The sequence below is a fragment of the Dunckerocampus dactyliophorus genome, chromosome 13 (genome assembly GCF_027744805.1).
Source record: "Dunckerocampus dactyliophorus isolate RoL2022-P2 chromosome 13, RoL_Ddac_1.1, whole genome shotgun sequence".
In the NCBI taxonomy this organism is placed as follows: domain Eukaryota; kingdom Metazoa; phylum Chordata; class Actinopteri; order Syngnathiformes; family Syngnathidae; genus Dunckerocampus; species Dunckerocampus dactyliophorus.
This window is the reverse complement of record NC_072831.1, coordinates 19,169,397-19,196,297: the sequence shown is the minus strand read 5'-3', so window position 1 is coordinate 19,196,297 and position 26,901 is coordinate 19,169,397. Positions and strand designations below refer to the sequence as shown.

Below are 26,901 nucleotides of genomic sequence, written 5' to 3'. Positions count from 1 at the left end.
TTACAGGCTGGGTCTAAAAGCAAGACACTTGTTTATGGCTCTAAAAAGTGTTTGTTCAAGGTGAAACTTACTAGGAGATATTTAACCAAATATTAACGGGCTACATATATATATATATGTATTGCCTATTGTCTAATAAATTCAAACCGTTGCATCCATTTCTTGTTTTTAAAAAAATCACTGAACATGTACAGTATGTTGTCTAATCATTACACTCTGGAAAAAGAACCGTTCAAATAAATCATTCAGGGCCCAAAGTGAATATGACATTCCTTACCATGAGAAATGTGTAAATGTCTGACCACAACTGTACATGAGTTAACTTAGTCATGCATTTATGTGACAGTTAAGAATGTTGAAAAGCACAACGCGTCAAGTCAGCTCTCTCCACAACCCTACTTGTATTGTTTTCTGTGGGAAAATAACATTGAAGCGACATTTACAATTAACATGTTCAGATTCTTAAATCTCATGTCATTATTATTATTAGATTTGAAATGGCATGTGCAAGGTCTGGTATAATGGCAAACCAAATGTCAATTAAAAATGGAAAATACAGTAACAGTATTATACCGTATCGGTCAAATGCCTTTATATTAGGTTGTAATTTGCAGGGGTTTTTTTTAGGATGTACATATATTTTGTTGAGTTGGACTGAGAATTGTAGATTGTACCTGGTCAATCAATTTTGCAGGTAATATTATATTTTTGTAAATCGCCGAACAAGACAAATATATGTGAATATAACGTGCTAAAACAAATAGAGAGTGTACTTAAAGAATCAAACACGTTAAAACCCAGAAGTCAAGGTACATTAAAAGAATGAGACACTGTAACAATGGCCAAAAGGCCCACATGCCCTTTCGATGGCAAGAAAATCCATCGTGTGCATTTCACTATCCTTCCTTCATCTCTGCTCTCTGTATTCTCCCAACTGTTTCATTTTGGCGATGACACGCTGCCCCCTTAAAAAAATAAATCAACTAGCATCCTTCCCCCTCCCTAAGGCTGTCCAGTAGATTCAGGAAGGTAAATATGTCCACTGCGGTGAGCGCCGACCACACAAATGTTTTGCCCCAGGTAACAGTTGTCCTCTACAGCTCTGCATCTGCGAGCAACATCTCAGCAATCACAACCAGTGTAGGTTTGCCTATGTCTGAATGGAATTTCTGCTTCAGTGCCAAACACACTGTCCTCCAGCAAGGACGTCCACAGATTTTATGGGAGGTTGATTAAAATCTGGGTCAAGTGACCTCTACTTATATTACCTGGCTAACTGCTTCTGCAACAGATCAGCAGTTTGATTATTGAAGTGAAAAACTGTTTGCAATGAATAAGTCAATATTCAGAGAGGTACTTTTTGGAGGCTTAAAATGGAATATTGCAACCTGTGGCTCAGTTTCAAATATAGGCACTGGAATAGGATGTGTAGTAATCACATCTAAATGAAACATGTCTGTGATTTTTTTTCATGCTGTTCTTTTGCCATTGGTGGCTTCTAAGGACACTGTGTTAACTTGTGTAAAGATCTGAGGAAAAACGTTTTTCCCCACCCACAACGTGAAAGAAAATCAAGATTTTGAGTTTATTGTCATAGATATGAATGTGAGTGTCAAGCTCCAATTGTCTGTCCTGTGATGTACAAATGTCCAATATTTATATACACCGCTTCTCTGCAGTTGGCAAGGGTCACCATCTAAAGAGCATGTAGTATACAGATGCAAAGATATAGAATGGATGAACCAAATGCAGTGTAATTATTTGACAACAGATTGCATGTGGTGAAGAGATGCACAGCAACCCCAGACAGCATTCACACTGACAAGACTAATTGCATGACAACTGTCACTGTGAATATTCAGGTCATGCATTTTTGGTATACAATGCTTTTGAGTGGAGTCCAGTATATATACTGCATAATCCAGTTTCTCTATGCTGTGTAGGCGGACAGGGTGTAGGCTGATTTTTATTACTCTCCCCTATGCAAGTAGATGTGCTTCATTAATCGCGATGTGGTGAAACTATGTATGCCTCAGTTGCCAAATACAGCACACCGAGGTGGAGTGAAAAAGAAATGCTGAATATATGATGTGATGTGTTGTGATGAGGGAGGCAGGAATATAGCTCCATATGGAGATTTGGAGATAAGATTTACTGATTTAAATAAAATAAAATAAAAAAATTCAAAGATAGTTCCTTTATGACAACACAGCACACACATTTGAAATACTAGCCATTTTTTCCCAGTGCTTTTCTATTGAAACTTTAGGCCTAGACTATTGACAGCTTATTAAAAAAATAACATTATCACCAGCAGTTTTCTGCAGGAATGATGCTAGAAATCTTCTTGGAAATGAAAACTTTTGGGACCAGCAATGCATCTCTAAAAAAAAACGCAGTGGAAACTGAAAGCCTGCCTGCAGAGTTAGAGACATAGAGAGCCGCATTTTAGCACTGCTCCAGGTCTGACAGACAGGGGACTAGGGGTGGTGTGAGACTGATGATTGTAGCTGTTTGCCATATGTTTAGCATCATTTCCCTTAACAAACAGGAGCCATGCTGGAAAAGGCCAGAGAGCCACAGCCTCCAGCCTCTGCAAGCAGTCAAAGATGGGGCAAGTGACAGAGAGTGAGAACTAGGGTACGAGAGAGAGAGAGCAAGAGAGAGCGAGCTAGGGTGAAGCAGCCTCCAGACACCACACGGTTCAGAGAAGATCAGGAGTGACAGATTGCTTATTAGCAAACACACAGCCCCCCAAAGACTAGGGTCTTCATTCATTCACAAGGGTTGGATTTCATTTTAAACTAATCCTGTTCATACAAAACATATACATGAATGTGTGAAAACAAAAAAGCGCTAACATACCATATCTTCTAAAGGCAGACAGCGTGATCATGACTCAATACAAGTAATGTTGAGTTAATTACCTTTAGTAGATAGACAGGGATATTGCTGAAGTCCACTGGGAGTTTGAGAAGAAAGCGAGCGGAAAACTCTCCTGTCTGAAATACAAGAATTAGAGAATTATGACGTACAGGTGAACCTGGTTGGCTGGTTGGCATACTGGCAGGCGGCATGTCTTGCAGATTGCCTTTCCTATATGCCTTGCTTCGCATGATGTTGTTTCCAAGACTGATTCATGCCATGATCCTCTCAAATTATGACAAAGCTAAACCTGTGCATAAATTGCTCATGAAGATTTACATTTTCCTCTATTGCTGTTTTGCAGAAAATGTTCTTACCCCATAAAAGTCTAGCTGCAACAATTCATCAATGAATCGATGATTAATCAATTATCCAATTAATCGACAACTATTGTGGTATTCTATTAATACTTTTTTTTATTTAAAAATGTAAATACTATATCTTCTGATTTCAGCTTCTCAAATATGAATAGTTTTAATTTCTTTGGTCATCCAGGAAAGCAGACCTATTATAGGTAAAATAAGATCTTCACACACATCAGCTTTGACATTAGAAAACAGTGATAGACATTTTTGGCCTCTTGTATGTTGCGGACCAAACCACTGTTTGTGTTTGGTTCATGTTGATTTGGTCTGTCCAGTGTCTAACCGATTACTTGATGAATAAAAACAACGAGCTTCAGATTAATCGTCTATGAAAATAATTAGTAGCTGCAGCCGTACTGAAATACTGTAGGTTTTGAGCCATGCTACTGTAAATATGAATAAATACGTCTCAGTTTGTGTGCTTGCATACTTCAGTACTTGCGTTCACACTGAGGAGTTCGTCAAAACACTGTACATTGTCAGTACCCGGATGTTGCACTCAAACAGGTCAAAAAGGTCGCCATCTTGGCTACATACTGTAGCTTGAATATCATACAGTATATACAGTACATATACATGTATATCAACCTTATCAAATTTGAAATAAAACTTATTCAGTAGACGACTATTTGGCGTGACCGCCATGTAAGTAATAATAAAACGGTGGATTGGGATATGATGTGCTGTTCGACATAGGCGGGTTGGCGACATAAGTGGGACCGACTTAAGCAGGTTCAACTGTATATAATAGATTCAATGAATAGGACATAAACTAACCAGAAGAGTCTCTGTTATTTCCATTATAACTGTTATACAACTTCAGTGATTCTCAACTGGTGGGTAATTACACAATTTTTTTTTTGGCAAAGACCCCGCGACCCAATGGAAACGTCTCCGCAACCATGACCGGATGTTTCTGAATGCACCTTGCGTCTGTGCTATTCACTGGCTATGCCACCAGGGGTGCGTGCCATGTTTATGAGCAACTTGGTCAAGATGAGCAGGAGGGGAAGGACATCCAGTTAAGGCACTGTCTTTCCGACACACAGCTACATAGCTCGATATCTACTGGAGGAGAGTGCGGCATAAAGCGAAAGCTCACATCGTGTTGAATGGGGAAATTCCGCCCACAAAGACGACTATCAAGTACAGTATGACAGTACTGTTTAATGCACAATTTGATCTATTGGCACAGGCAGAGGGGTGGTCTACAGAACAAATGACCTCCTATTATTAAACTTACTGAGTGTTGAATCAGAGCAACTGAACTCGCTTTTTAACTTCTTGTTTCACTTCTCATCCAGGTCCATGTGGAAATGCTCTGATTCAACTCCCCAGAATAGATATAACATGTACTGAAAAACTTTACACACACTTTTTGCAAATACTTTATGAATTAGTGGATTAAAAAAAGTATTGCTGTTGAACGGATCATGAAACTTGTTTTGTGCTGGGACATTGTGTTATCCTGCACTACCTCAAATTCAAACTGCACTGTACTGTCTTTTCATTTTTGTAACAGGCTCAAAATGACACCACCAGAACTTAGCTAAGGCCCCTCCTGCACATGTGTGTGTTACCTGGGGCACAAATTACCTGCTCATAGCAGGAAGAGGGCAGGATCTACTGCTTGCAACACCTTCAAAAGTTAACTGCTGCAAACAGTCTTTTTACATTTAAAATTGAAATAAATAAATGTAAAATTTATGAAATGAATAAGCTATTTCAGAAGCTTATATTCTAAAATTTTGGCAATTTGGGTCACCGCCTGTCATTGAAGGGTGATGGTGGGTCCCGCAACCAAACCAGTTAAAAACCACTGCTTTAGATGCCTATTTTCTTAGCACCCTTCAAATCCAGAGTTGCATTTGCTAGGTTGACATATTACAGTAAAAAGCTGTCTAATAAATAAATGTATTTGATTTTAAATTGTCTGAAATCAGTCATCTAACACAAGGTGAACATTTCATACCTGAATCTATGTGGATTTGTCCTTACCCAGCTGTTCTTGTGTCCAGCATAAATCTCCATATTACGTCCATAGTTAGGATCCTCAAGGAGGCTATCATACTCAAAGAGAAGCCTGGAGCTTTCACGGAGGCGCTGGCACTGGTACTGGTGGTACTGCTGGATAAGTTCCTTGACAAGCTGGAGCAAACAGTCGGAGTTGCCAGAATCCCATTGGACCAAATGCTGAGGAAGACAATACATTTTGCTCACTATTGAAAATCTAGCTTACATCATTCAACATATGTAAAAATGAAATTGTGCATACAGACAGAGCCTTGATAAATCAGCACCAAATGCAAAATCCATTTTGGTGGAAATCCTCTGTCTTGGTTTCATGATCGGATCAGTTTCGTATTTCAAAATATGATATACACAATGGCCTCAAAGTTTGAAATTGCATTGCATTCAAAACACAATGGTACTTTTCCACTACTTTCCCAAATTATTCTGATAGTGATAGTTGGAGCGACACCAACCGAATAGATTATCAACGATTCAACCGTCATGACCTCAGAGCAATGCCAGGCTAAACGCCAAACTTGTGTACATCATTGTTTCACCCTGTCTTTCTGGTGCACACAAGCAGTATGCAGAAGAAAAATAACAATGGCTAAATTAGAATGGAGGTACATAATTTGTAGCATTATATTGTGCATTATATTAAGGGTTTTGCAATATTGTTGACCTAGGTTAGTTTGTCTCCTCAACTGACTGACTGACTGACTGACTGACTGTTTTCCTGGCATCCCGTATTAGACCACATGGAGAAAGAAGCCATTGTTCTGAAAGTGACTTAACTCCCTTGCAATGGCAAGGGCAAGCTAAACAGAGACAGTGATTTCATCATCCTGATCCACCAGTGGTTAACAGCAATGCCGGGATTCCCGAAATGAGGGGGCGATGCAAACAAGGATGGGCATTGTCCACAACAGTCAGGGCCCAGGGGCAGGAGCATGCCGAAACGGAAGAGAGACTGAAGAAGTGCTGTGTCAGGATTGTGACACAGAATATCAGTGGATCTACACTGAGGAGGACAGGCAGGATCAGAGGTGGAAGAGGGAGAAATAAAAGCACTGGAGAACTCAGGGAAGTAGGCCAAGGACAATAAAAAGGCAAGTTTGATCCTACAACAAAATGATGTTGTAGAAAAGAACCAAAGAGCAAGTGGAACAAGAAATTCAGTCATGGGAAGTGTGGAACATCCTTCATGGGTAAATATTAACAACGATAATGAACAAAACCAAGACAAAATATCTGTGTTCTCTGAAAGAACTACAATTCAGTGACAACCCACAAAGAATCATTTTCAGACAGGTGTACAGGAGAAACACACACCCCAATAATTACAGGTGGAGTGTCCTCAGGCTTAGCACTTAACCACAGTTACCCTACATAGTTTTTCTCTGGAGAACTACAGATGATATGAGCGTGTAAAGGGCAGTTGTTACTACACTGACATATCCCAATATTACAAAAGCTACAATATCAGTATACTTTCATGCTGTAGTATACATGGCATGTTTATAATATTATCCATCTTAGTTTTATACAGTATGGCAGCAATAGTAGCATGTAATTTATCAAAATTGTTTGTATACACAAAATTAAAAGTTAGGCGTCACCACTTCACTTAATGATGGGCCAGTCAAGTTGGACCACACCAAACTCACCCCGCCATGCTATTATAGCCCTTGAGTTATGAACCAGGGCAGTCAGGCTGGAACAAAAAGGGCCTTTCCTGTAGTGTTCCAGCAAAGTTGGACACAAGCAATATGTCCACATATGTCTCGGAAAGCAAAGATTCAGGGGTAACCAAGACGTGTGGTGCCATGTTGTTGTGTCTCAATGTCCACACAAAATAATTATAGCTCACCATAAGTCAACACATATCACTCAAAAATCAGTACGGTGATTTAAAGCAGACTATGATACACAGTTAACCTTGGATAGCAGAAAATGTTGAGTGTGTGGCTAGTTAGATATACAGTATATACGTACGTATTAATCCTGTGAGGGAAATTAAATAATTCAGCATGTTGTAAAAGGAAAAGGTCCCATTACTGTTTGTGTTTAGACATGCAAGAGTGTAGGCACTGCATTGATTTTTTTATTCAGTGGAACCTCGGTTAGCGAATACCCCACTTAGTGTATTTTGGATCTATTTTTGCAAACATTTTGCTTCGGTTCAAGTACATTTCACAATTAGCGTATTCTTGTGTCATTAATACGCAGCAGTATTCCAACTGCGTTTGTAACGTATTTTTACCACACAACGCCCGTGAGCATCGTGTTAGCATGGAGACCGGGAGCGGATCGCCCATCTATCATGTCATCAGCGGTTGACTCCGCAGTTTTTTGGGAACTAACACAGTTAAATCTGCTTTCCTTATTGACCACAGCTGCAAAAATAACTCACACTGGAGCCAAAGAAAGTTGCAAATGCTAGCACTTTGATAAAGAAGGTGGAACACTATTGAATTCAAGAAATACTTCATAGCAAACACAACATGAAGCCGTCACCCGTGTGAATATCTCCTGTCCTCCTCCCTCATTGCTCATCATAGTGAAAAGTGACAATAAAAGTTAATTTATCCTTTTCATTCATCATTTCTATGAATTGTTTTCTGCAACTATAATTGTACGAGTTTTTTTTTTTTTTTTTTTTTTTTTAAGAGAGTTTTGTGTTAACCTTTTTTATGTTGTCTGGAACGGATTAATTGGATTTCTTACGGGACTGATTGATTCGGTTCGAGTATGTTTCAGTTTGAGTCTGACTTTCTGGACCGGAATAATGATGTTAACCGAGGTTCCACTGTACTCTGCTGAAGGCTCCTTGCGCCAGAACACATCTATACAACTTCTTCATGTATAAAATCATTCCCTGGATAATGCAAAGGTCTGCTACTCAGACGAGAGTAACATGCAATCATCACAATCTAAGATTCATTATTTGATATAATTTTCATATCTGAACTAAAAAAGCAAGTCATGCTACATTCAATTTTGAGTGCTGTTTGAAACAACTATTTCATCCACGGGGGGTATCCTACATGGCCAAAATAATACTACCTGGCACAACGCGGAATTTATAGTCTAATCTAATCTAATCTAATCATATCACAGCACACAGGTTAATAGACCTGCGTTAAATATTACATATTTTCATGATACAACCTCTTTTTTAATGAATGCAAATAAACCAAATTCAATCATCCTACGATGAGGATTTGGTTCAATATCAGATAAATAAACCGATTGGTCTGAATATTTAACGCTGAACATCAATTGGAAAAACACTATTACTTAACCTATACGGCAAACATTTTTGTGAGTATGATTGCAAAACAACTTTAAAATACAGGGTGGAAATAGGCACTAGCGTGTATTGCTTGAATATGGAGGTAATGTAAATATGCCATATACTTTATTAGCAAAAAGTGAAATATTTGTTGTGCACGTGTTGAGAAACAGTGTCGCTTTAAGAACAAAATGCACACATATATTTGGTGTCTTCACACTCTATAGTCCCAGTTGACAGAATTATGTCTTCTTGTGCCATCTGTCTGTACCCCCTCGGATCCAATATTTATCTTGGGCCAATGAGAGAGGGGCTGGCATCTGAAAACGCAAGATAATTATATAGGCCAACAGAAAATATTTGTTTTTTTATGTCTTGAATATGATTTTTATAGTTCCTGGCAACCAGATCCAATAAATTGCTGTTGACTTGAAAGTGTGAGGCATTAAACAACTCACAACAAGTATTAAATTAATCTGTTAGTCTCTAATTCAAGAGTGGGCTCACACCCTGTTTCGCCCCCAGAGATTGCCAAGTCTAAGATCATCCTAAATTGCTCTTGTCATGTGTTTAAAACACTTGGCATTCTCAACCCAGTGTTTCTTCAGTGTGATACATGCAGCTTGTGTCCAACACAGTTTAACTTGTTGACAGGAAAAAAGCATGCATTCTTAAACTGGTTTACCCCTTTAAGTACCAATATGTTCAGGGATGATTGTCTTCCCATCTATGAGCTGTAGGTTTAGGAATTAAACTACTTTACATCAACCTTCTCAATTTACAAACAATGCCTCGCCTGCTTAGAGCGTTCCCAGACATGTCAGTGAGCTCTGCCAATAATAAGCCCTAGTAAAACCTGGAACGCATTATTCGCATAAGCAGGAAGGAAGCGGTACAGCTCCAGTTGGTACACCAAGCCCAGGTTGACATAAGTTTATAGGCCACACGAGGTCCATTGTTAGAAACGTACCCGGCGACGACCGGTGGCGGTAGACAGGAAGCGCTCACCAATACTTGGCATTCAACATTGGCAGAGAGTTACAAGGAGTTACTTGAAGTCGCTTTGCATTATCCTCTTGGGAGCTGAAGGCTTCAAACTGCCATTGTCTCAAAGTGCAAAAATATGCAATTGTCAGAAGAGAGTCTTAAATGTAGGGGGGAAAAAATCAAGAGCAGGACAAATTACAGTAAAAAGACATTGAGTCATTGAGTCATTGAGTCAATCAAATATACAAGTAGATATAATTCTCATACCCGCTGCTCTATAGGGTCTCTAAATGCTTACGTCTACAGCATTCAAAGTCAGTTCTCAGAGTTCTAAATGAAAAGATAGGTTGACTGTAAACAGTCCATTTTCTTATAAAAATGCAAAACAATGTCCTAAAGCAGGGGTCGCCAACGTTTTTTCTTGTCAGAGCTACTTTTAGAATGAAAATGGCCACGAGCTACTCATTTTTGTAGAAATGATTTTCATACCTTATTTCAACCCAAACAAATCAAATATGCTTGTTTTACCAAAACATTCACAAAATGCTGGTATCCACAACTCACATTTTATGTTTCAGAATACATTTCTTTCTAGTGTTCTCACATTATTAACTGAAAGCCTGAATAAAAAGCAGGCTTGCGGGCACCTTATGTGGTCGTGGGGGGCTACCTGGTGCCCGCGGGCACTGTGTTGGTGACCCCTGTCCTACAGTCAGCGTTAAACATTGACCTGCCCATGTGTTTTTCATGCTATTGAACTTCAGCGCCCATGTTTATTATAAAAGGTATGAGGTGTTTTCTATAAGGTTCAAAACACGATGTATCGTTGGAATCAGAAGTATTAAAGTGTCAAAGCGCTTTGAGTGCGTTGGAGGTGGGAAAGCGCTATACAAGTGAAAGACCATTCACCATGAAACTGTAGAAACTAGGAACACTAACTGCATTTTGTGGCCAGCATTTCACCTCACTGGTTAAACAAAATACAAACATATGTTTACATACCAATTATCTTAGATGTAAGAAACTCTAAAAGAGCACAAGATGATTGCAATCAAGTCTTTTCGACATGATAGTCGTAATATTTAATGAAGCAGTTTGACATCAACACTGGTCAAAAAATGTTATGAAAATGACAGTAAATAACAGCGACAGCAAAAATATGTAAAATAGCATGTTCCCATAGTAAACGAATGAGTACAGTGGAACCTTGGTTAGCATCCGCCCCGGTGAGCGAGTTTTTTGGTTAACATAACAAATTTACGCCACAATTTTGCTCAGACTTGCGTGCATTCTTCAGTTAGCGTACAATATGGCGCACGTCTTGTCGTGTTATTAATACACCGTGTGAGTTCATCTGTTTTCTTTTCTTAGCTGGCGAGCAACTGCCACCGGAAGTTACATCACCCTTCTATGACGTCATCAGCGGTTGCCTCTCAACAGTGTTAACACAAAACACATTTTTATGCTTTACAATTATAGTTTTACACGCATAGAACAATTCTAAATGCATGTAAATAATGAATGAAAAGGGCTAAATGAACTTTTAAGGTTACTTTTACCTTCATTGAAGACTACTTTTCCCAAAGACACAATGTGGCAGCGAGGTACCCCACAGACACCATCTTCACCAACTCAACAGTGTTTCTCACCGTCTTTGTCAAAACGCTGTCACTTGCAACTTTCTTTGGCTCCATTTTGGGTTCAGTATTGCGATGAGAAACACAATTGAATTCAAGAAAAAACTAATATCAAAACAGGAAGGTGGTGGTGTTTGATCTTGCGGCCACATTGTGTCTTTGGGGACAGCACGTCAAGAAGTATGTCTTTAATGAAGGTAAAAGTAACCTTTAATGTTCATTTTTCCCTTTCATTGATCACTTATATGTATTTATATGCATTTGAAATTGTTTTTTGCATGTTCAAGTATAATGTATATAAATATATGCATAATTGTAGAACAATAAAAACGTGTTTTGTGTTAACATTTTTGGTTTTCTGAAAGTGATTCATTGGATTTACATTTTTTCTTATGAGAAAAATGGATTTGTTTGGCGTCTGTTTCAGTTAGTGTCAGACTTTCTGCAATGAATTAATGATGCTTCCCAAGGTTTTGTTCATTTTCACCGTGATATTCTGGCGACTCAGCTGTTTTTTGTTTACTGCAAAATCTACTGTTTCTTTACAGTGTATTTTAATGATACTTTGAAGCTTGTCTTTTTTCTGTGCTTTTGAGCTACACTGTCCTATGCATTCTTTACATGATTAAGAACAGGCAAAATACAATCTTGCTCAGTACAACTGCACAATTTGACAAAGCCACAAATGACAGTGTCGTGAATTACCATTAAAAAACTAGGCTTCTTTCTGCTTCAAATACAGATGTATTATGTTTTAATCCTAATTGTAATCCTAATAAAGTGCTGCTTTACATCAGTGTTCTCTGCAATATGCATTTACACCAACAATCAGCCACAACATTATGACCACTGACAGGTAAAGTTAATAACATTGGTTAGGGCCTGGCTAGTGCATATATGTCAGGCAGCGAGGTAGTATTCGGTCCTTAAAGTTGATGCAATAGAAACAGGAAAATAAACAATTTGAGCAACTTTGACAAGGGTCAAATTGTATTAACAGCTGCATCGGAACATCACAAAAACTGCAGTTTTTTTTGGCCATTCTCCATCTGTAGTAATCACATCAATTAAAGGTGATCGAAGGAAAGAAAAGTGGCCATGTGCTGCCACTTAAAAATGTGAATACGGTGTATGAACTAAATGATGAAATGAATCAATCAATCAAGGTTGGGGCACTACCTAACTAGTTAGCCTTCAATTTATATAATATAACATGAATATATACATATATAATACTAACATATAACTTGTATTTCAATATTTTGGACTAATAATGGGCCTTAGTCAAACACAAAACAGCGACAATTTATGAAGACATTTTTGAAAAACCGTGATAGATAGAGCGAGGGTGCAATATGCAAGCCGCGACGTAGCGAGGGAAGACGGTATATCAAGAATGTGTTGTTTGTGCTCAGCTGATTTACCCAAACACAGCAATTGTTGTATAACGACGAGGCAGAACCAACAAATGCACACAATGCTGCTGGTGTTGATGGAATTTCCACTCTAACAAGGTAGAGAGAGGACTGTGGGATAAATAAGTGCAAGCATGTTGCAGAATCTAGGCAGGTCATCTAGGCAAAGCGCAACGTCTTTGCCAAATACACACGGACTGAAAAAAGCAAAGCTGTTGGGGAACTCCCAAAATGTTTAGTGCCAGCATGCATTGCTGGCCGTCAAGTCTAGACTCGAGAAATGACTTCCCAAAAGATAGGCACGGAGTGGTAGTAGCATTAAATGAGTAAGTAAGAAAAGTTGAGATAAATGTTACTGTTGCATTTAAGCACATACTTAGTCCCCTCTCATGGTAGAATAAAGATTGTGAAAAATATGTGGCCTACATACTAAATATTTTTAGACAATGACAAACTACTGTAAAACATACTCAAGTGTGTTCTTTATGGGCAAATTGATTATCCAAATTAGCACCAATAGTACAAGGCACACATGGTTTTCAAAATTCATGATTTGGTGAGCACATGGAATTATAATGGCACAAAGAAGTGAGTAAACATCTAATTACACAATCATGCGTAACAATCACAGCATTCCAATCCATCAACACGCAAACAGGCCGTAAGACGTCATCAGACAAATTAAAGTTAGACATCAATTTGTTAAAAAACAAACATGAAAATCCTGCCTAAACAACAGTACAAAAAATCTGATGTGATGCAAGAGTAATCTACGTATGGGCTTTAACTGGTATTGCTCTCCGCCTTCCCTCCCTTCCTGCCTCTGTCTTTGTCATTTCCTCCTCTCTGGTCACTACTCTGCTCCTAAAATCCTTGTCACCCCCCTCCACCCATGAAAGGAGCCCACATCACGGTTAAAATGCACTTTTGGCTGAAGGAGCAGTTGATAGCAAAAACCTTAAACCAAAAATTCACTTGGGTATGATAAATTGTTAGTTTAAAAGAATCAGTTATTGTTACACGTTCATACTGAGATGGAAAAAGAATCTGAGGACATCATGGCAAACTCACAAAAATGCTTTCACCCACCATGAGCTATTACTGGACAGCATGATGTAAAAACCTGACGTCAGTGGAAAAGGGAAAAAAGAAGACTAAAGAAAGGCAAAAAAAATCAATACGTGTTTTCTTTTTTAAGTCAGTTATAGCACCTGGGAAAAGTGGTCTCACACGGTCACAAGACCAGGACTCCAATTTTATATCTACCCCTTGTTCAGTTTTAGACAAGCATCACAAATGCCAGGTGGACACCCACTCAGTACAAAGAGGCATCTAACAGCTACAGTAACGTCAAATCAAGACCTCCTTTAAAAATACAACCAAGCACTTGAAAAAGTATGTGACTGACATGATGAACTTCAAATATTATGCTTAAAATGTGCATGTGCGCCTAAAACATACGCAAAAATGTTTCCTTGGTTTGCGTACATTTCCGGGTAAGGGAAAAATTGTGTTCGCTTTTTGTTGTGTTATTAACATAATACACTGAGTGAGTCCAACTGTGTTCGTAACATATTTTTAATCAGAAAATGTCCCTGTTACCAGCGTGTTAGCATGGAAACAGGCACCGAAAGTCGTTGCCTACCAGCTATGTTGCCCATCTATGATGTCACTCTGTAGTTCATTGCCAACTTCCATCTTTAGGCCACAAGTGTCTGATTTTTATATTGATCACGGCTGCAAAATAACAGTCAGAGAAAGTTGCAAGTTGCATCATTTTGATAAAGAAGGTGAAAAACATTGTTAAATAAAACAAATAACTAGTTAAAGCATGAAGGTGTCATCCATTTGGACATCTCTTCTCCTCTTACTTTGCTGCTTATCATCACCTTCTTGGTCAGCACAGGTCTTCAATCAAAGTGACGTTAAATAATCCCTTTCATTTGTCATTTATATGCATTTCGGACTGTTTTTTGCATGTAAATTATAATTGTAAAACTATAAAAAACTGTTTTGTGTGAACATTTTTGGGTATCCTGAGGGGATTAATTGGATTTGCATTATTTCTTCTGGGAAAAATGTATTTGGTTAGAAAATCTTTCTATTTGAGTCTCACATTCTGGAATGGGCAATACAGTAGTAGTAATAATTACCGCAGCACCCCTAATTGGTTGCGATGTCATAAATCTGTCTGTGTTCATGCTTGTAATTCGGTACTCTAGTTCGAACTATGTTTTGTCATCTTAAACCGAGACTGCACAGTGAAAAAAAAAACATGCATCCAGTCACAACCTGTCTGCACAGCTTTTATGACATAACACAAGGCAAAACTCAACATTTATGACTCAGCAAGAGAGACAGCATTTACAACAATTGATAGGATTTTAACATTGGTCCGCTGGAGTTCGCTTTAACTGAACCACATGTGAACACAGCCTTAGTGTGTGCATTTGTTAAATTACACACACCCTCTGAGCCAGTTTACATGTTTACAAAAGAATTAAATGCCTGGCATTTAAAAAGATATTGCTTTTTTCTTATTATTCTAGGTTTCAGTGTATATAGAGCCAAATATTGAATTAAAGCAATAAAGGTTATGCAACCAAAATACATGTTCTGGTTGTGGCAAGTTACCAATGGCAAAGCATATCAAGGAAGACTGAAAGTGACAACAAACAGTAACAGCAACACATTTCTCTAATAATAAAATATCACTAGTTACTTTCAAATGACAGTAAAATGAAATTCTGTATGTATTACATATTTAATAATACATATTTGTAAGTAATTTGCGCAACACTGGTGACTAAGGATAGGTACCGAAATGCAGTTCTGTACTGGCATCGGTGCCAACATTCAAAACAGAAACCACACAAAAAAATGACGTGGCTCATTTTGGTGATAAATGAGGCGATGGTGATAAATTGGTGATAAATTAATGCGGACTCACCTGTAGCTATTACCTGTAACAAGTGCTTCAAGGGGAAATTGTGCACATAATGTAGCGTCTTGAAAGTCCAGACAGAGGAACACAAGAGTTTGACGCTCTTTTTAAACTTTATTTATACCTTAATACGCCAACAGTGGTGCTCAGTTCCAACACCGCACACACATTTCGTCGTTCGGCTGCGTAGCACTGTCCACAACAGCAAGACAACACTTCCTCATTACCGATCGATCACCGTCACGGCGAACGAGGTGCATTCTGAATATCACACGCAGAAACACAAGCAGATTGTTTTTTTGGGCATTCCCAAACAATTTGTTTTTCATTTTATTTCATATTGGTGAATTTATTACATATCATTTTATTTATATTATTGAAGTATTTAAACTACTACTCTATTCAATTTGCATCTAACAAAATTCCGTAAAAATACAAAGGACTTGTTTTTGGCCAAAATGTATATATTTTTTCCTTTTTAAAAGTACCTGGTCGGGCACCGTTTAAGCAGCAGCGCCGTTTCAAATGTACAAATTTGGCACCGATATCGGATAAAATGAAAATAACATCCATCCCAACTAGTGGCAGTGCTAATATATTTGAAGTAATCAGTGATCCTGTTGCACATCAGTGTCATTGGAATTTTATAACTGCTATAAACATTTTTTTCTATTAGCTATGGTTTTTAACAGCTCTCTCAAGCACCATGCTTTATTGAAGAGCTGCCCTATTACACTTCATCACCTGGTAAAGTCCACATTACATGTTCCATAAAAGTAAGACTATAGTTCCGTTGTGTACACCACAGTTGAGTCACCTTTAACAAAGCACCAAATCGGTACACTTAATGTGTCAGAGTGGTGAAGTGCAAGTTGAACTTGGGCAATCACATCTACATTCAATAGTTATTTCCAGGTTGGAGGTCATCATTACATTGCCTTGACTTTCCACTCTTCCAGACACAGTTTATTTTATGAAGTTGAGGCATTGGAATTAACAAGAATGACCAGTTTACAACCCTTCCAGTAGGCATTTCAAAGCACCCTTGAAGAGGAACTGCCATGGTGGCTAATTAGCCACAGTCTACACCCCAAAGCCCACATTTGCACCAGTTGGACCATCACTACACTGATCCTCAATAAATGTGTGGCAGACAGTCACTGGCACTAACTGTACCGCTACTAAAAAGGTTAATTTGCATTGTTGTCGTAGTTTTCATTCATCATGTGGATTACATCTTCTACAGGTCACAATGGCAATGCAACATTACCAAATTATAATTCATGAGTAATTTTTTCACGTTTTCTCATTCGAAGGAGAAAAATGAATCGATAACTAGAAGGCCTGGTAGCAGAGAAAATATTTAACAGAGCTACTGATACCATTGACTAAAGTATGAAGAGACCCCATTTGCATAATGTTTATCACCTTTGATTAATAAACCTAGAATCATATTGTGAGAGGTCAACTACAGTCAATCACCAAAAAATACACTACATGCCCTGAACCTTTCCCAGGGTTGACTTTTCTCAGAATTCCGGTTCTTTCATGTGTAAAGGGACGCTCTTACTGAAAATGTGCAGGAAAAAAAAGTTTGCGCCAAATGTATGAAGAGAAAAACTGCAAGAACATATGTGAGAAAATAAACACACAAAGGGCTGCCAAGCACTGGCTCAGCAAAGGTACTTCCCCTTATGTGCACAGCTGGATTTACGAGACAGTGAGCAACACTCCCCTCTCGTCTCCCAGACTTTGACACAAGCAGGGGAATTCAGCTGTTTTATGCTAGGCTGCTACAAAATTTAGAACAGACAACTGCACAGTATTGCTGTGGCTTAATATTAAGAGTACAGTTACTCAGGCCTACTATTTTCCTGAGTCCATAAGAATAAGATGTTTGCATTTAATGGTCCAAACTTCAAAATAAACACTCAAAGCATGTGAATGCAACTTCAATAAATTACTTGGTGTCTTGGATTGCATTGCTCATAATAACACGGTTGAAGTGTGATTCGAATATTCTGCTACTATTAAAGAGACTGCAGGCAAATACATTTTCAGACGTGTGGTAACTTTTAGCTTAATTGATATGTTCAGTTCATTTGGAGCTGTTAACACACACACACACACACACACACACACACATATATATAAATATATATATACATATTGCTCAAAAAAATTAAAGGAACACTTTGAAAACACATCAGATCTAAACTGGGGGAAAAATGATCTTGAATATCTTTCCTGATAATAAGTGGGTGATGTATTAGTAACAAAATGATGCCACATAATTTGATAAAAATGAAAATGATCACCCTATAGAGGGGTGAAATCAAAGACACCCCAAAAATGAAAGTGAAAAAATGATGCAGCACACTGGTCCATTTAGCTAAAATGTCAGTAGTTTGTGTGGCCCCCACGTGCTTGTATGCATGCCTGACAACGTCGGGGCATGCTCCTAATGAAACTACGGATGGTGTCCTGGGGGATCTCCTCCCAGATCTGGACCAGGGCATCAATGAGCTCCTGGACAGTCTGAGGAGCAACCTGGCGGCGCCGGATGGACCTAAACATCATGTCCCAGAGGTGTTTCTATTGGGTTTAGGTGAACGTGGGGGCCAGTCAATGGTATCAATTCCTTCATCCTCCAGGAACTACCTGCATACACTAGCCACATGAGGTCGGGCATTGTCGTGGACCAGGAGGAACCCAGGTCCCACTGCACCAGCGTAGGTTCTGACAATGGGTCCAAGGGTTTCATCCTGATACCTAATAGCAGTCAGGGTGCCGTTATCTAACCTGTAGAGGTCTGTGCGTCCTTCCAGGGGTATGCCTCCCCAGACCATCACTGACCCACCACCAAATCGGTCATGCTGAATGATGTTGCAAGCAGCATAACGTTCTCCACGGCATCTCCAGACCCTTTCACGACTGTCGCATGTGCTCAGGTTGAACTTGCTCTCATCAGTGAAGAGCACAGGGCACCAGTGGTGTAGTTGCCAATTCTGGTGGTCTATGGCAAATGCCAATCGAGCTCTACGGTGCTGGGCAGTGAGCACAGGACCCACTACAGGACGTCGGGCCCTCAGGCCACCCTCATGGAGCCTGTTTCTGATTGTTTGGTCAGAAACATTCACACCAGTGGCTTGCTGGAGACCATTTTGTAGGGCTCTGGCAGTGCTTCCTCCTTGCACAAAGGAGCAGATATCAATCCTGCTGAGGGTTGAAGGGCCTTCTACGGCCCTGTCCAGCTCTCCTGGAGTAACTACCTGTCTCTTGGAATCTCCTCCATGCGCCCAGGTAACGCAGTGATGCCCTGGTCCAGATCTGGGAGGAGATCCCCCAGACACCATCCGTAGTCTCATTAGGAGCATGCCCCGACATTGTCAGGCATGTGTACAAGCACGTGGGGGCCACACAAACTACTGAGAATCATTTTGAGTTGCTACAATGACATTTTAGCAAAATGGACCAGTGTGCTGCATAATTTTTTCACTTTCATTTTTGGGGTGTCTTTGATTTCCCCCCTCTATAGGGTGATCATTTTCATTTCTATCAAATTATGTGGCATCATTTTGTTACTAATACATCACCCACTTATTATCAGGAAAGATATTCAAGATCATTTTTCCCCCAGTTTAGATCTGATGTGTTTTCGAAGTGTTCCTTTAATTTTTTTGAGCAGTGTATATATATATATATATATATATATATATATATATATATATATATATATATATATATATATATATATATATATATATATACACACACACACACACACACACACACACACATATATATATATATATATATATATATATATATATATATATATATGAAAATAGCATCCATCCCAACTAGCGGCAGTGTTAATGTATTTAAAGTCATCAGTGATCTTGTTGCACATCAGTGTCATTGGAATTTTCTAACTGCTATAAACATTTTTTTCCGATTATATATATATATATATATATGTAAATATAATCATGTCCTGTCAGTATCTTCCTGCACAGAAATACAGTGAAAATTGTCATATTTCAGACATAGTTGAAAAAGGTGATTAATCATGATTAATTTTAAAACTGATTAATCACATTTTAAAAATGTATCTTTAATCTCCTACAGCACGCAGCCATAACAGCTGAAAATTATGTCATTATTACACAAAAGCACTCGTTGAAGTCTGCAAATTGACAATGGAGAAACATACAAATAGAAAACAACACAAAAAGTAAACCCTGATTTAGGACATGCACTGTGAATAACATTCAGCATTCCACTGCAACTGTAACTAAATCAATAAAAGTGGATACTTACAGGTAATTCTGTAGGTTCAGGAAGAAACTCAGCATCTTCTCCAAAGATGAAATCTGGGGGCAATTCTGGGTAGCGGGCATTAAATATTATATCCCCTGGAACAAGAGGAAAAGTTGATTAACTTACTGATACAAGAATGAGAATGTGTTCCTTTAAAGATGTGAGAAGTTATTAACTTATCTAGAGTATAGTATATTAGTATTCAAAATATATTATCTGTACCCATCTTATGCAGATTAACGTAAAACATGTGCAGCGACCTTGAAGCTTGCTTTTAAGAAGTGAAAAATCATTTTTTGGGTAACTGCAGTAAGAACAAAACGTAATGATGTCACAATACACAGTCACAATACTTGACAGCTAAATCTGACATAAATGTCTTGTTAACAGTTGTGTTTTCCGCATGACATGGATTTGCGCCTTGGGATCTTTTGATTCATGCACCTAACATAATGAGCAAACCTGACATTTAGCAGTGAAGCCGCTCAAATTCAGTCTTGTGAAGGGAAAATGTGTAGATAAAATGATATGGTGCACACAGTAGTAATGGGCGCTACAAAATTTTTCGATTCGATTCTGGTCAGTGATCACATGACATGACTGAATCAGTTAAATGTGATTCTACTGAGAAGTGTTACAGCGCCTGCACAATGCCTGTATGCAGCAAGTTACCCTAAAAGATGTGGAAGTTACGCATTTTTTTTCAATTATTAATTGGTATCAATTAAGTAATCAGTACTCATTCAATACTTGGGTGTGTGAGAGTCAATATATCCATACCATGAAATCCATAAGCCCACCACTAACAAATAGAAAAATACCGTACATTCAGTTTCAAATATCAATATGTATTTAATATAAAAATTCTAATTATGCATGTTAATACTTGTACTTGGTAAAACCAAGAAAGAAACAATGCAATCATACTATGATGACAATAACACTAATTTGCTGATGCTAGTTCACAATGTTCTGATATTATGTTGCACAATTCTATTTATGTGCTGTTCAGTTCTGCTTTCTTTTTGGGTCACTCTGACGATAGCAGAACGAGATAAATTTAAACGTTTGTTAGCAAATTTCCACTGGAGGGAACTTAAACGGACAAGAGGATGTTTTGCAAGACACTGGAAGTCGGTGAAAGATGTACTGGCATGGAAAAAATGGTTCTCAGAGCAAGTTATACCACTGTTCCTATGTAATGAACCTCCTACCTGAAATGGTAAACAGGTTAAACAAAAACATATGAAGATCTGTATAATATGTTTTTGCCTAGTCTTAGTTCAGGTCGCAAGGTCTTCAGAGTGTCCTGTGCGTTGGCACGCTATAAGCAGGCAGTTCCATACACCGGCAGTCACCAACCTGCTTGATTAAACAAACATTCGTCCTCGGGCTAAAGCATAGGAAAGTCCAACAGCTGCAGAGATGTCATGTGCCACGATGAATGCCAATGGCTTGTTTTTTGTTTACTCCAAAAGTTGCAGCCTACACGTCTCCAAGAATTAAAGACTTCTTCCAAAACCACGGCAGTATACAGTGGTGTGAAAATTGTGTGCCCCCTTCCTTATTTCTTTTTTTATTTGCATGTTTGTCACACTTAAATGTTTCAGATCAAACTAATTTAAATATTAGTCAATGACAACACGAGTGAACACAAAATGCAGTTTTTAAATGATTTTTGTTATTATTAAGGTAAAAGAAAAATCCAAACATACATGGCCCTGTGCGAACACTTTTTCACTTGATATTTGCACAAATATACTGACCAGAATCAGGCTCTTTGTGTTGGTGTGTTTTGTGATGTAAATAAAGTATTACAAATGATCATTTCATAAACCTACCAATCTTACAGTAAGGCGGTAGTTTAGGCCAGCGGTATTCAATTAAAATGCAAATACTTCCAAATACAGAACATTTCCTAAAGCTAAGAGGGACAAAAATGGCTCCCAGGCCGCACTTTGGGCACCCCTGGCTTAGGGCTGAGAACCGCTGACCGACAGGATCGGGATTCGAGTGGACTGTTCATATTGTGCTCTGAGACAGCTTATTTTCTGTAGCCTGAGTTCAGACTTGAGTAGGTATGTTTGGTCATAAACTTTGAGCTTTCTTTCATAGTTTCACACTGCCACTTTTTTCTCTGAGCATATAACTGGTTTTGTCCTTCCAGAGGAAAGAATCAACATACATGAGCCTGTCCATTTAGGGTTGAAAGCATTGTCCACTTTTCTCTTCTAACAGCACCATGTGTATTTATTTTTCTGTTGTTTCCGGCTCATTTATCTCATGACCTCTCATTCCTCCACCGCTGGGGAGACATATCTCTCTTCTTTCCCTGTAACTTTCACTCGTCTAGCTGTCGTCTTTATCCATATCTATCACTCGTTTCTACTTTCTTTCGCTGTACGTCTCAATTGTTCTTCCATGTCAGTCGCTTCACTTGGCTCCTCTTTCATCTGTCTCTGTTGTATTTAGTCACAATGTTTAGCGCCAATGCACAGATACAATTTGCTAAGTAGCATCACATGTGATGGCTTAGCCCGCATACAATTGGTCAGTGGATTTCCTCAGCTGATCATCCAGTACCCGAAAGTCTAACAAAGATACACCGGTCAAAATAGCAGTGCCCCGTTAAAACTTAAATAATTTATTGACTATAGGTCCAGATCAGTATTGAACAGCATTTGGGTTCGGACTGCCAGTTAGTGGTCCCTTGTTTACGCTTGTTTAATGTCTTTTAACTAGTGTATATATGGAGCTACTGTGCACAACATGCCTGTAGGCAACATGAAGAGAATTTAAGCATTGTTAATTTACATACTGTAATACTTCCTACTATGTAATTGAGAATATGAAGGTGGGTAAAAAAACTTCAATACAAAAGCCCAAATGAATCAGGGTGTTTGACTATGAAATAACATCCAAATGCTGTAATGAGTGACCTGAGGGAGTTCAGACCCAGAACATTTGAACAAAGCATTAATAATAACCCATCACTGGATGGTAATATCCATTAGCACTTCTTTATTTTCAATGTCATGTGCTAAAACATGTTATTCCTTTCCCTCATCTCATTAACAACGTTATATGTTGGATTATTTTACTAGGAACTTCACTGCGTGGAAACACAGTGCCTAGAAAATGCGTTCAATTGTTCATGATTAATCAATCTGAGCTACACTTTATGACTAGATACAAAAAAAATGTGCCTTTGTAAGTAGAGTTACACTTTCTACAATGGAATACCATAGAGGTGGTACAATTTGTACGTAGCCCAAACGTCTAATAACATTCCAGTCTACTTGTAATAATATGCAGTTCAATTCCCCGTCATGCATGATGTCACACAAGACCTCAGTGTACCTCACCAGACATCAATCAGTTCAACATCAAAGGATTAATTCTGCATTGTTTTTAGTTTATTCTCACATGTCTATCAAAAAAAGGACCTGCCTTAGAAAAAGAGAGACATGAGAAGCGAAGAATACCGTATACAGGGTACCAGAAGTGATAGTGAAGTATGAAGGGTTGCATTAAAAACAGTAAGACTGAGATTTCCAAAAGCCAAGTTTTTTAAGGGCGAAAACCTTAGTTTGTGTGTGGACATAAGGCCAAAATGCCAAGAAAAATACAGATTATTAAAACATCCATATTCGTGTGGACATGGCCTAAGAGGAGCCAGATAAAGTGGCTTTGACATCTAGTTCTTACGCCCCGTGAATACGTTCTGATCATGTCTTAGGAGCCATGGGAGCAGACTTACAGTAAGCTGGACGGACTGCGTCTCACAGCTCACCTGTGAATGCTTGTGTCCCACGCCGAAAATCATATAAATCAAAATAGACTGTTGCAAAAATACTAAATGTTGAAAACCAGAAATGATGAATTAAACCAAATGTACATTAATTATTCTTACGAACATTTGAGGGTTTCTCCAGCGTACGGGATGTGAAGTTTGAAGCGATCACAGCAGGGCCCCGGGGTCAAAGACGTACATCTGAACATGGAAGATTGTAAAAACAAAACAGCACAATCAGCAAGTGCAAACAAACAAGTCAATAGCATTTTACAAGCTGCCAAAGAAAGGTGTCTGTATTGACTTGTCTGTTGAAAAGCAACGTGGTATGCTTGAAGTTAGCACAGATCAAAAACAACTATACAATCTAATCCAGCACTTTGTTTAAAGTGTATTTCATGGTCATACATACATAAGCATGTCTGCTAAGTTAGTAAAACTATTTTTAAAATCCTGCCGGTGGTGGAACCGTACGTAGCAATCCTGTAATGCTTTCACGTCAATATTTTTCGTATGTATGATGTTTTCAGCGCCCAATTGAATCTATACCACAAAGACTTTTTTTATTCGAGGAACACATCACACACAGACCAGAATTCACATACAGTACGTACAGTTCCGGACAAATATTCTAGAACACACAGCACAGTATTCTGCAGCGCCATGCAGTACCTTCAGGGATTCATCCTAAGGCAATGCTTCTCAAATAGTGGGGCGGACCCCCCTGGTGGGGAGTGGTGAAACGTCGGGAGGGGTGTGGGGGACTTTCAGGGAGGACTTTCAATATTAGTGCAGACCTGTCATCATGTATGAATTTGTAGTACTCAGCATGCAATTTGACTCTTGAACGCGCTTGTATGCTTCACTGCTCTCCATTTTGTTACATTTTGCTGGTTTCAGTTTTGAGTTCTAAATTGTCCATAGGTATGAATTTGAGTGTGAATGCTTGTTTGACTATTTGTGTGCTGCGATTGGCTGGCAACCAGTCCAGGGTGTACCCTGCCTCTCACCCAAAGTCAGCTGAGATAGGCTGCAGCATATCCCTGGACAAGGACAAACGGCATAGAAAATGAACGAATTAATTAATGCTAAGTGTGTTCTGCCAAAAGGTGTCTTCTTTATTAGTTCAAAGTTCAGTATACATGTTGGTTTATGCTGTACATTGATTCCATGTTTGTTATGTTTTCGTTAAGTATGTTCAGTATTAAGGGTGTCACAAGATCTCACGAGATTAAAAAGTAAGAATAATTCTCGTTCAGAAAAAAAAATGTCTCATGGGCACTAGGCCTGGGATGTTAATAAATCAATCAATACATGAAAATGAACTCCATAATTTTGGCAGCTTCAATATATTGTCATGTGCATACGTGTCTGTTTTGATTGTCTCCCACCTCCAAACAGGCAGGAAGACAGTACACTCTATGCATTGGTTTCAGCACCTTGGCACGTTTGTTCCACAGAACAACGGCATGAGTGGAGTGAGGCCTTTAGTCAGTCATAGTGTCTCTTTGTCTCGGTGGGTGAAGGCAGGGCCACTAGCATACACACAGAATGGAGAGGAATGTACTGTAGTAGAAATTATATTCGTAGATTGCATTATATTTTTCATTGTACTTTTCTTAAATGTAACGTTAAAATCTCATCTCATCTTGTTCTCGTAGTCCCAATCTCATGTGTCTTCTCATCTCGTGATGCGAGTGTCTCGTGACACCCCTATTCAGTATATTTGTTGTGGAGAACGTTGGCTTTCTGATTTTCATTCAAATGTATGACTGCTGAGAATTAGACCCTTGTCAGTGCAAAACTATAAACCTCACCCAGTTTTGAGATCTGTAACACGGAGGCAGTTTGTGGAGTCCAGTCCCACACGGCCATTCCGCACCACGCTGCTCAGCAGGGGCCGCAACTCAGGTGAGATCCTGTGCAGTGCAACTTCTGGAGACATGTTATTCATTTTATCCACCCTGAGGAATCTGAAAACAGGCAACAACATTTTCAATAACGAGGAATATAAGATTTGTGTGAGCCATCATCGCGACCATGTTTATTCATAAATGTTTGAGCATACCAGAATAGTTTTCAAGTATGAGATTTCCCACCGCGCAATAGTTCAGGATTTATAATAGCATGATCATTTGATTACCGAAAACCAGGGCACTCGGCCTGGCAATGAGTTGCCCCCTCTGTATGGATAGAAAATTGTTGTATTACAAAATAGTACCTATAACCAAAGATAAATTCAGATAGGCTTCTCAGAGGTTACTCAACATGTTTGATATGATACATTTCATGTATCATATGGACAATTTAGATTTTCACCAATTAACCTAACATGCATGTTTTTGGAATGTGGGAGGAAATCGGAGTACCCGGAGAAAACCCACACACACACACGGGGAGAACATGCAAACTCCACACAGAGATGGTGATACATTTCAATGGTGCAAAAATAAGTTTAAAATCTCTGGAATTAAATAATGATAGACAAAATGTTTCCTATGTATAAGTAAAAACACCCTGTAATAAAATAATAGCTCTCTATGCAAGTCTTACTAGACAAATAACAAAAAATATATTCAAACAATATAAGCTAATGTAATGGCCCAATCAAAAATAATGAAAACCAGGACATTTTTGTCACTTTCTCAAGAAAACAAGCAGGACATATCCTGTGAAAACAGGACTTTCGATCACCTTAAGTTATAATCGGAAAAATGTCAAATTGGGACTTTGGAGCTGTAACAATAACAAAACAAAAAACAAAAACAGAAATGCACTTAGGGTTTAAGGCAAGCCATTTTGACAGGTTGAACACGAGCAGTTTTAATATCAACGCGTATCTCGTTGATAAACAACAAATGAAAAGCTTACCATCTTTAAAATACAATTTCAGATTCAAGTCGTCGTTACTTTAATACTATGAAAGTCGTGATAAATTGTTAGCATTGTCAGTTTCCAGCGTGTTAACTACACCGTAAATCCACGAACATTTGCCTTTCTCGCTTAAATACCTCGTCATTCCTAGTCATTACCGCTAATTCACACAGCATAATGTGTAAATTATAATACCTGGAAGAGCTCAAGATGAAATATCATAAACGCTGACTTGATTGTTTACTTCATACTCCCATAAGTTCCGGGTGCATGCTGTTTGGGTCCATTCGAGGACCTTGTTTAGTGGTCTATAACAATGCCTGTCTATTA

At 38.6% G+C, this 26,901-nt stretch overlaps 1 protein-coding gene across 2 annotated transcripts in view; it reads right to left on the bottom strand.

Annotated features, from left to right (window-relative positions):
* Window positions 1–26,873, bottom strand: part of babam2 (BRISC and BRCA1 A complex member 2) — an 81,559-nt gene extending 54,686 nt beyond the window's left edge. For both annotated transcript variants that reach the window (XR_008573370.1, XM_054795902.1), the window contains exons 1-6: window positions 26,767–26,873; window positions 25,515–25,670; window positions 23,822–23,898; window positions 19,905–19,999; window positions 5,289–5,483; window positions 2,928–3,002 (exon numbers count right to left, since the gene is read on the bottom strand). Coding sequence is in view for 1 of the 2 variants with exons in the window: in XM_054795902.1 (XP_054651877.1) it covers window positions 2,928–3,002; window positions 5,289–5,483; window positions 19,905–19,999; window positions 23,822–23,898; window positions 25,515–25,651 (579 nt within the window). In the remaining variant the exon portion in view is untranslated. The remainder of the gene's footprint in view (window positions 1–2,927; window positions 3,003–5,288; window positions 5,484–19,904; window positions 20,000–23,821; window positions 23,899–25,514; window positions 25,671–26,766) is intronic.
* Between the last annotated feature and the right edge of the window lie 28 nt (window positions 26,874–26,901).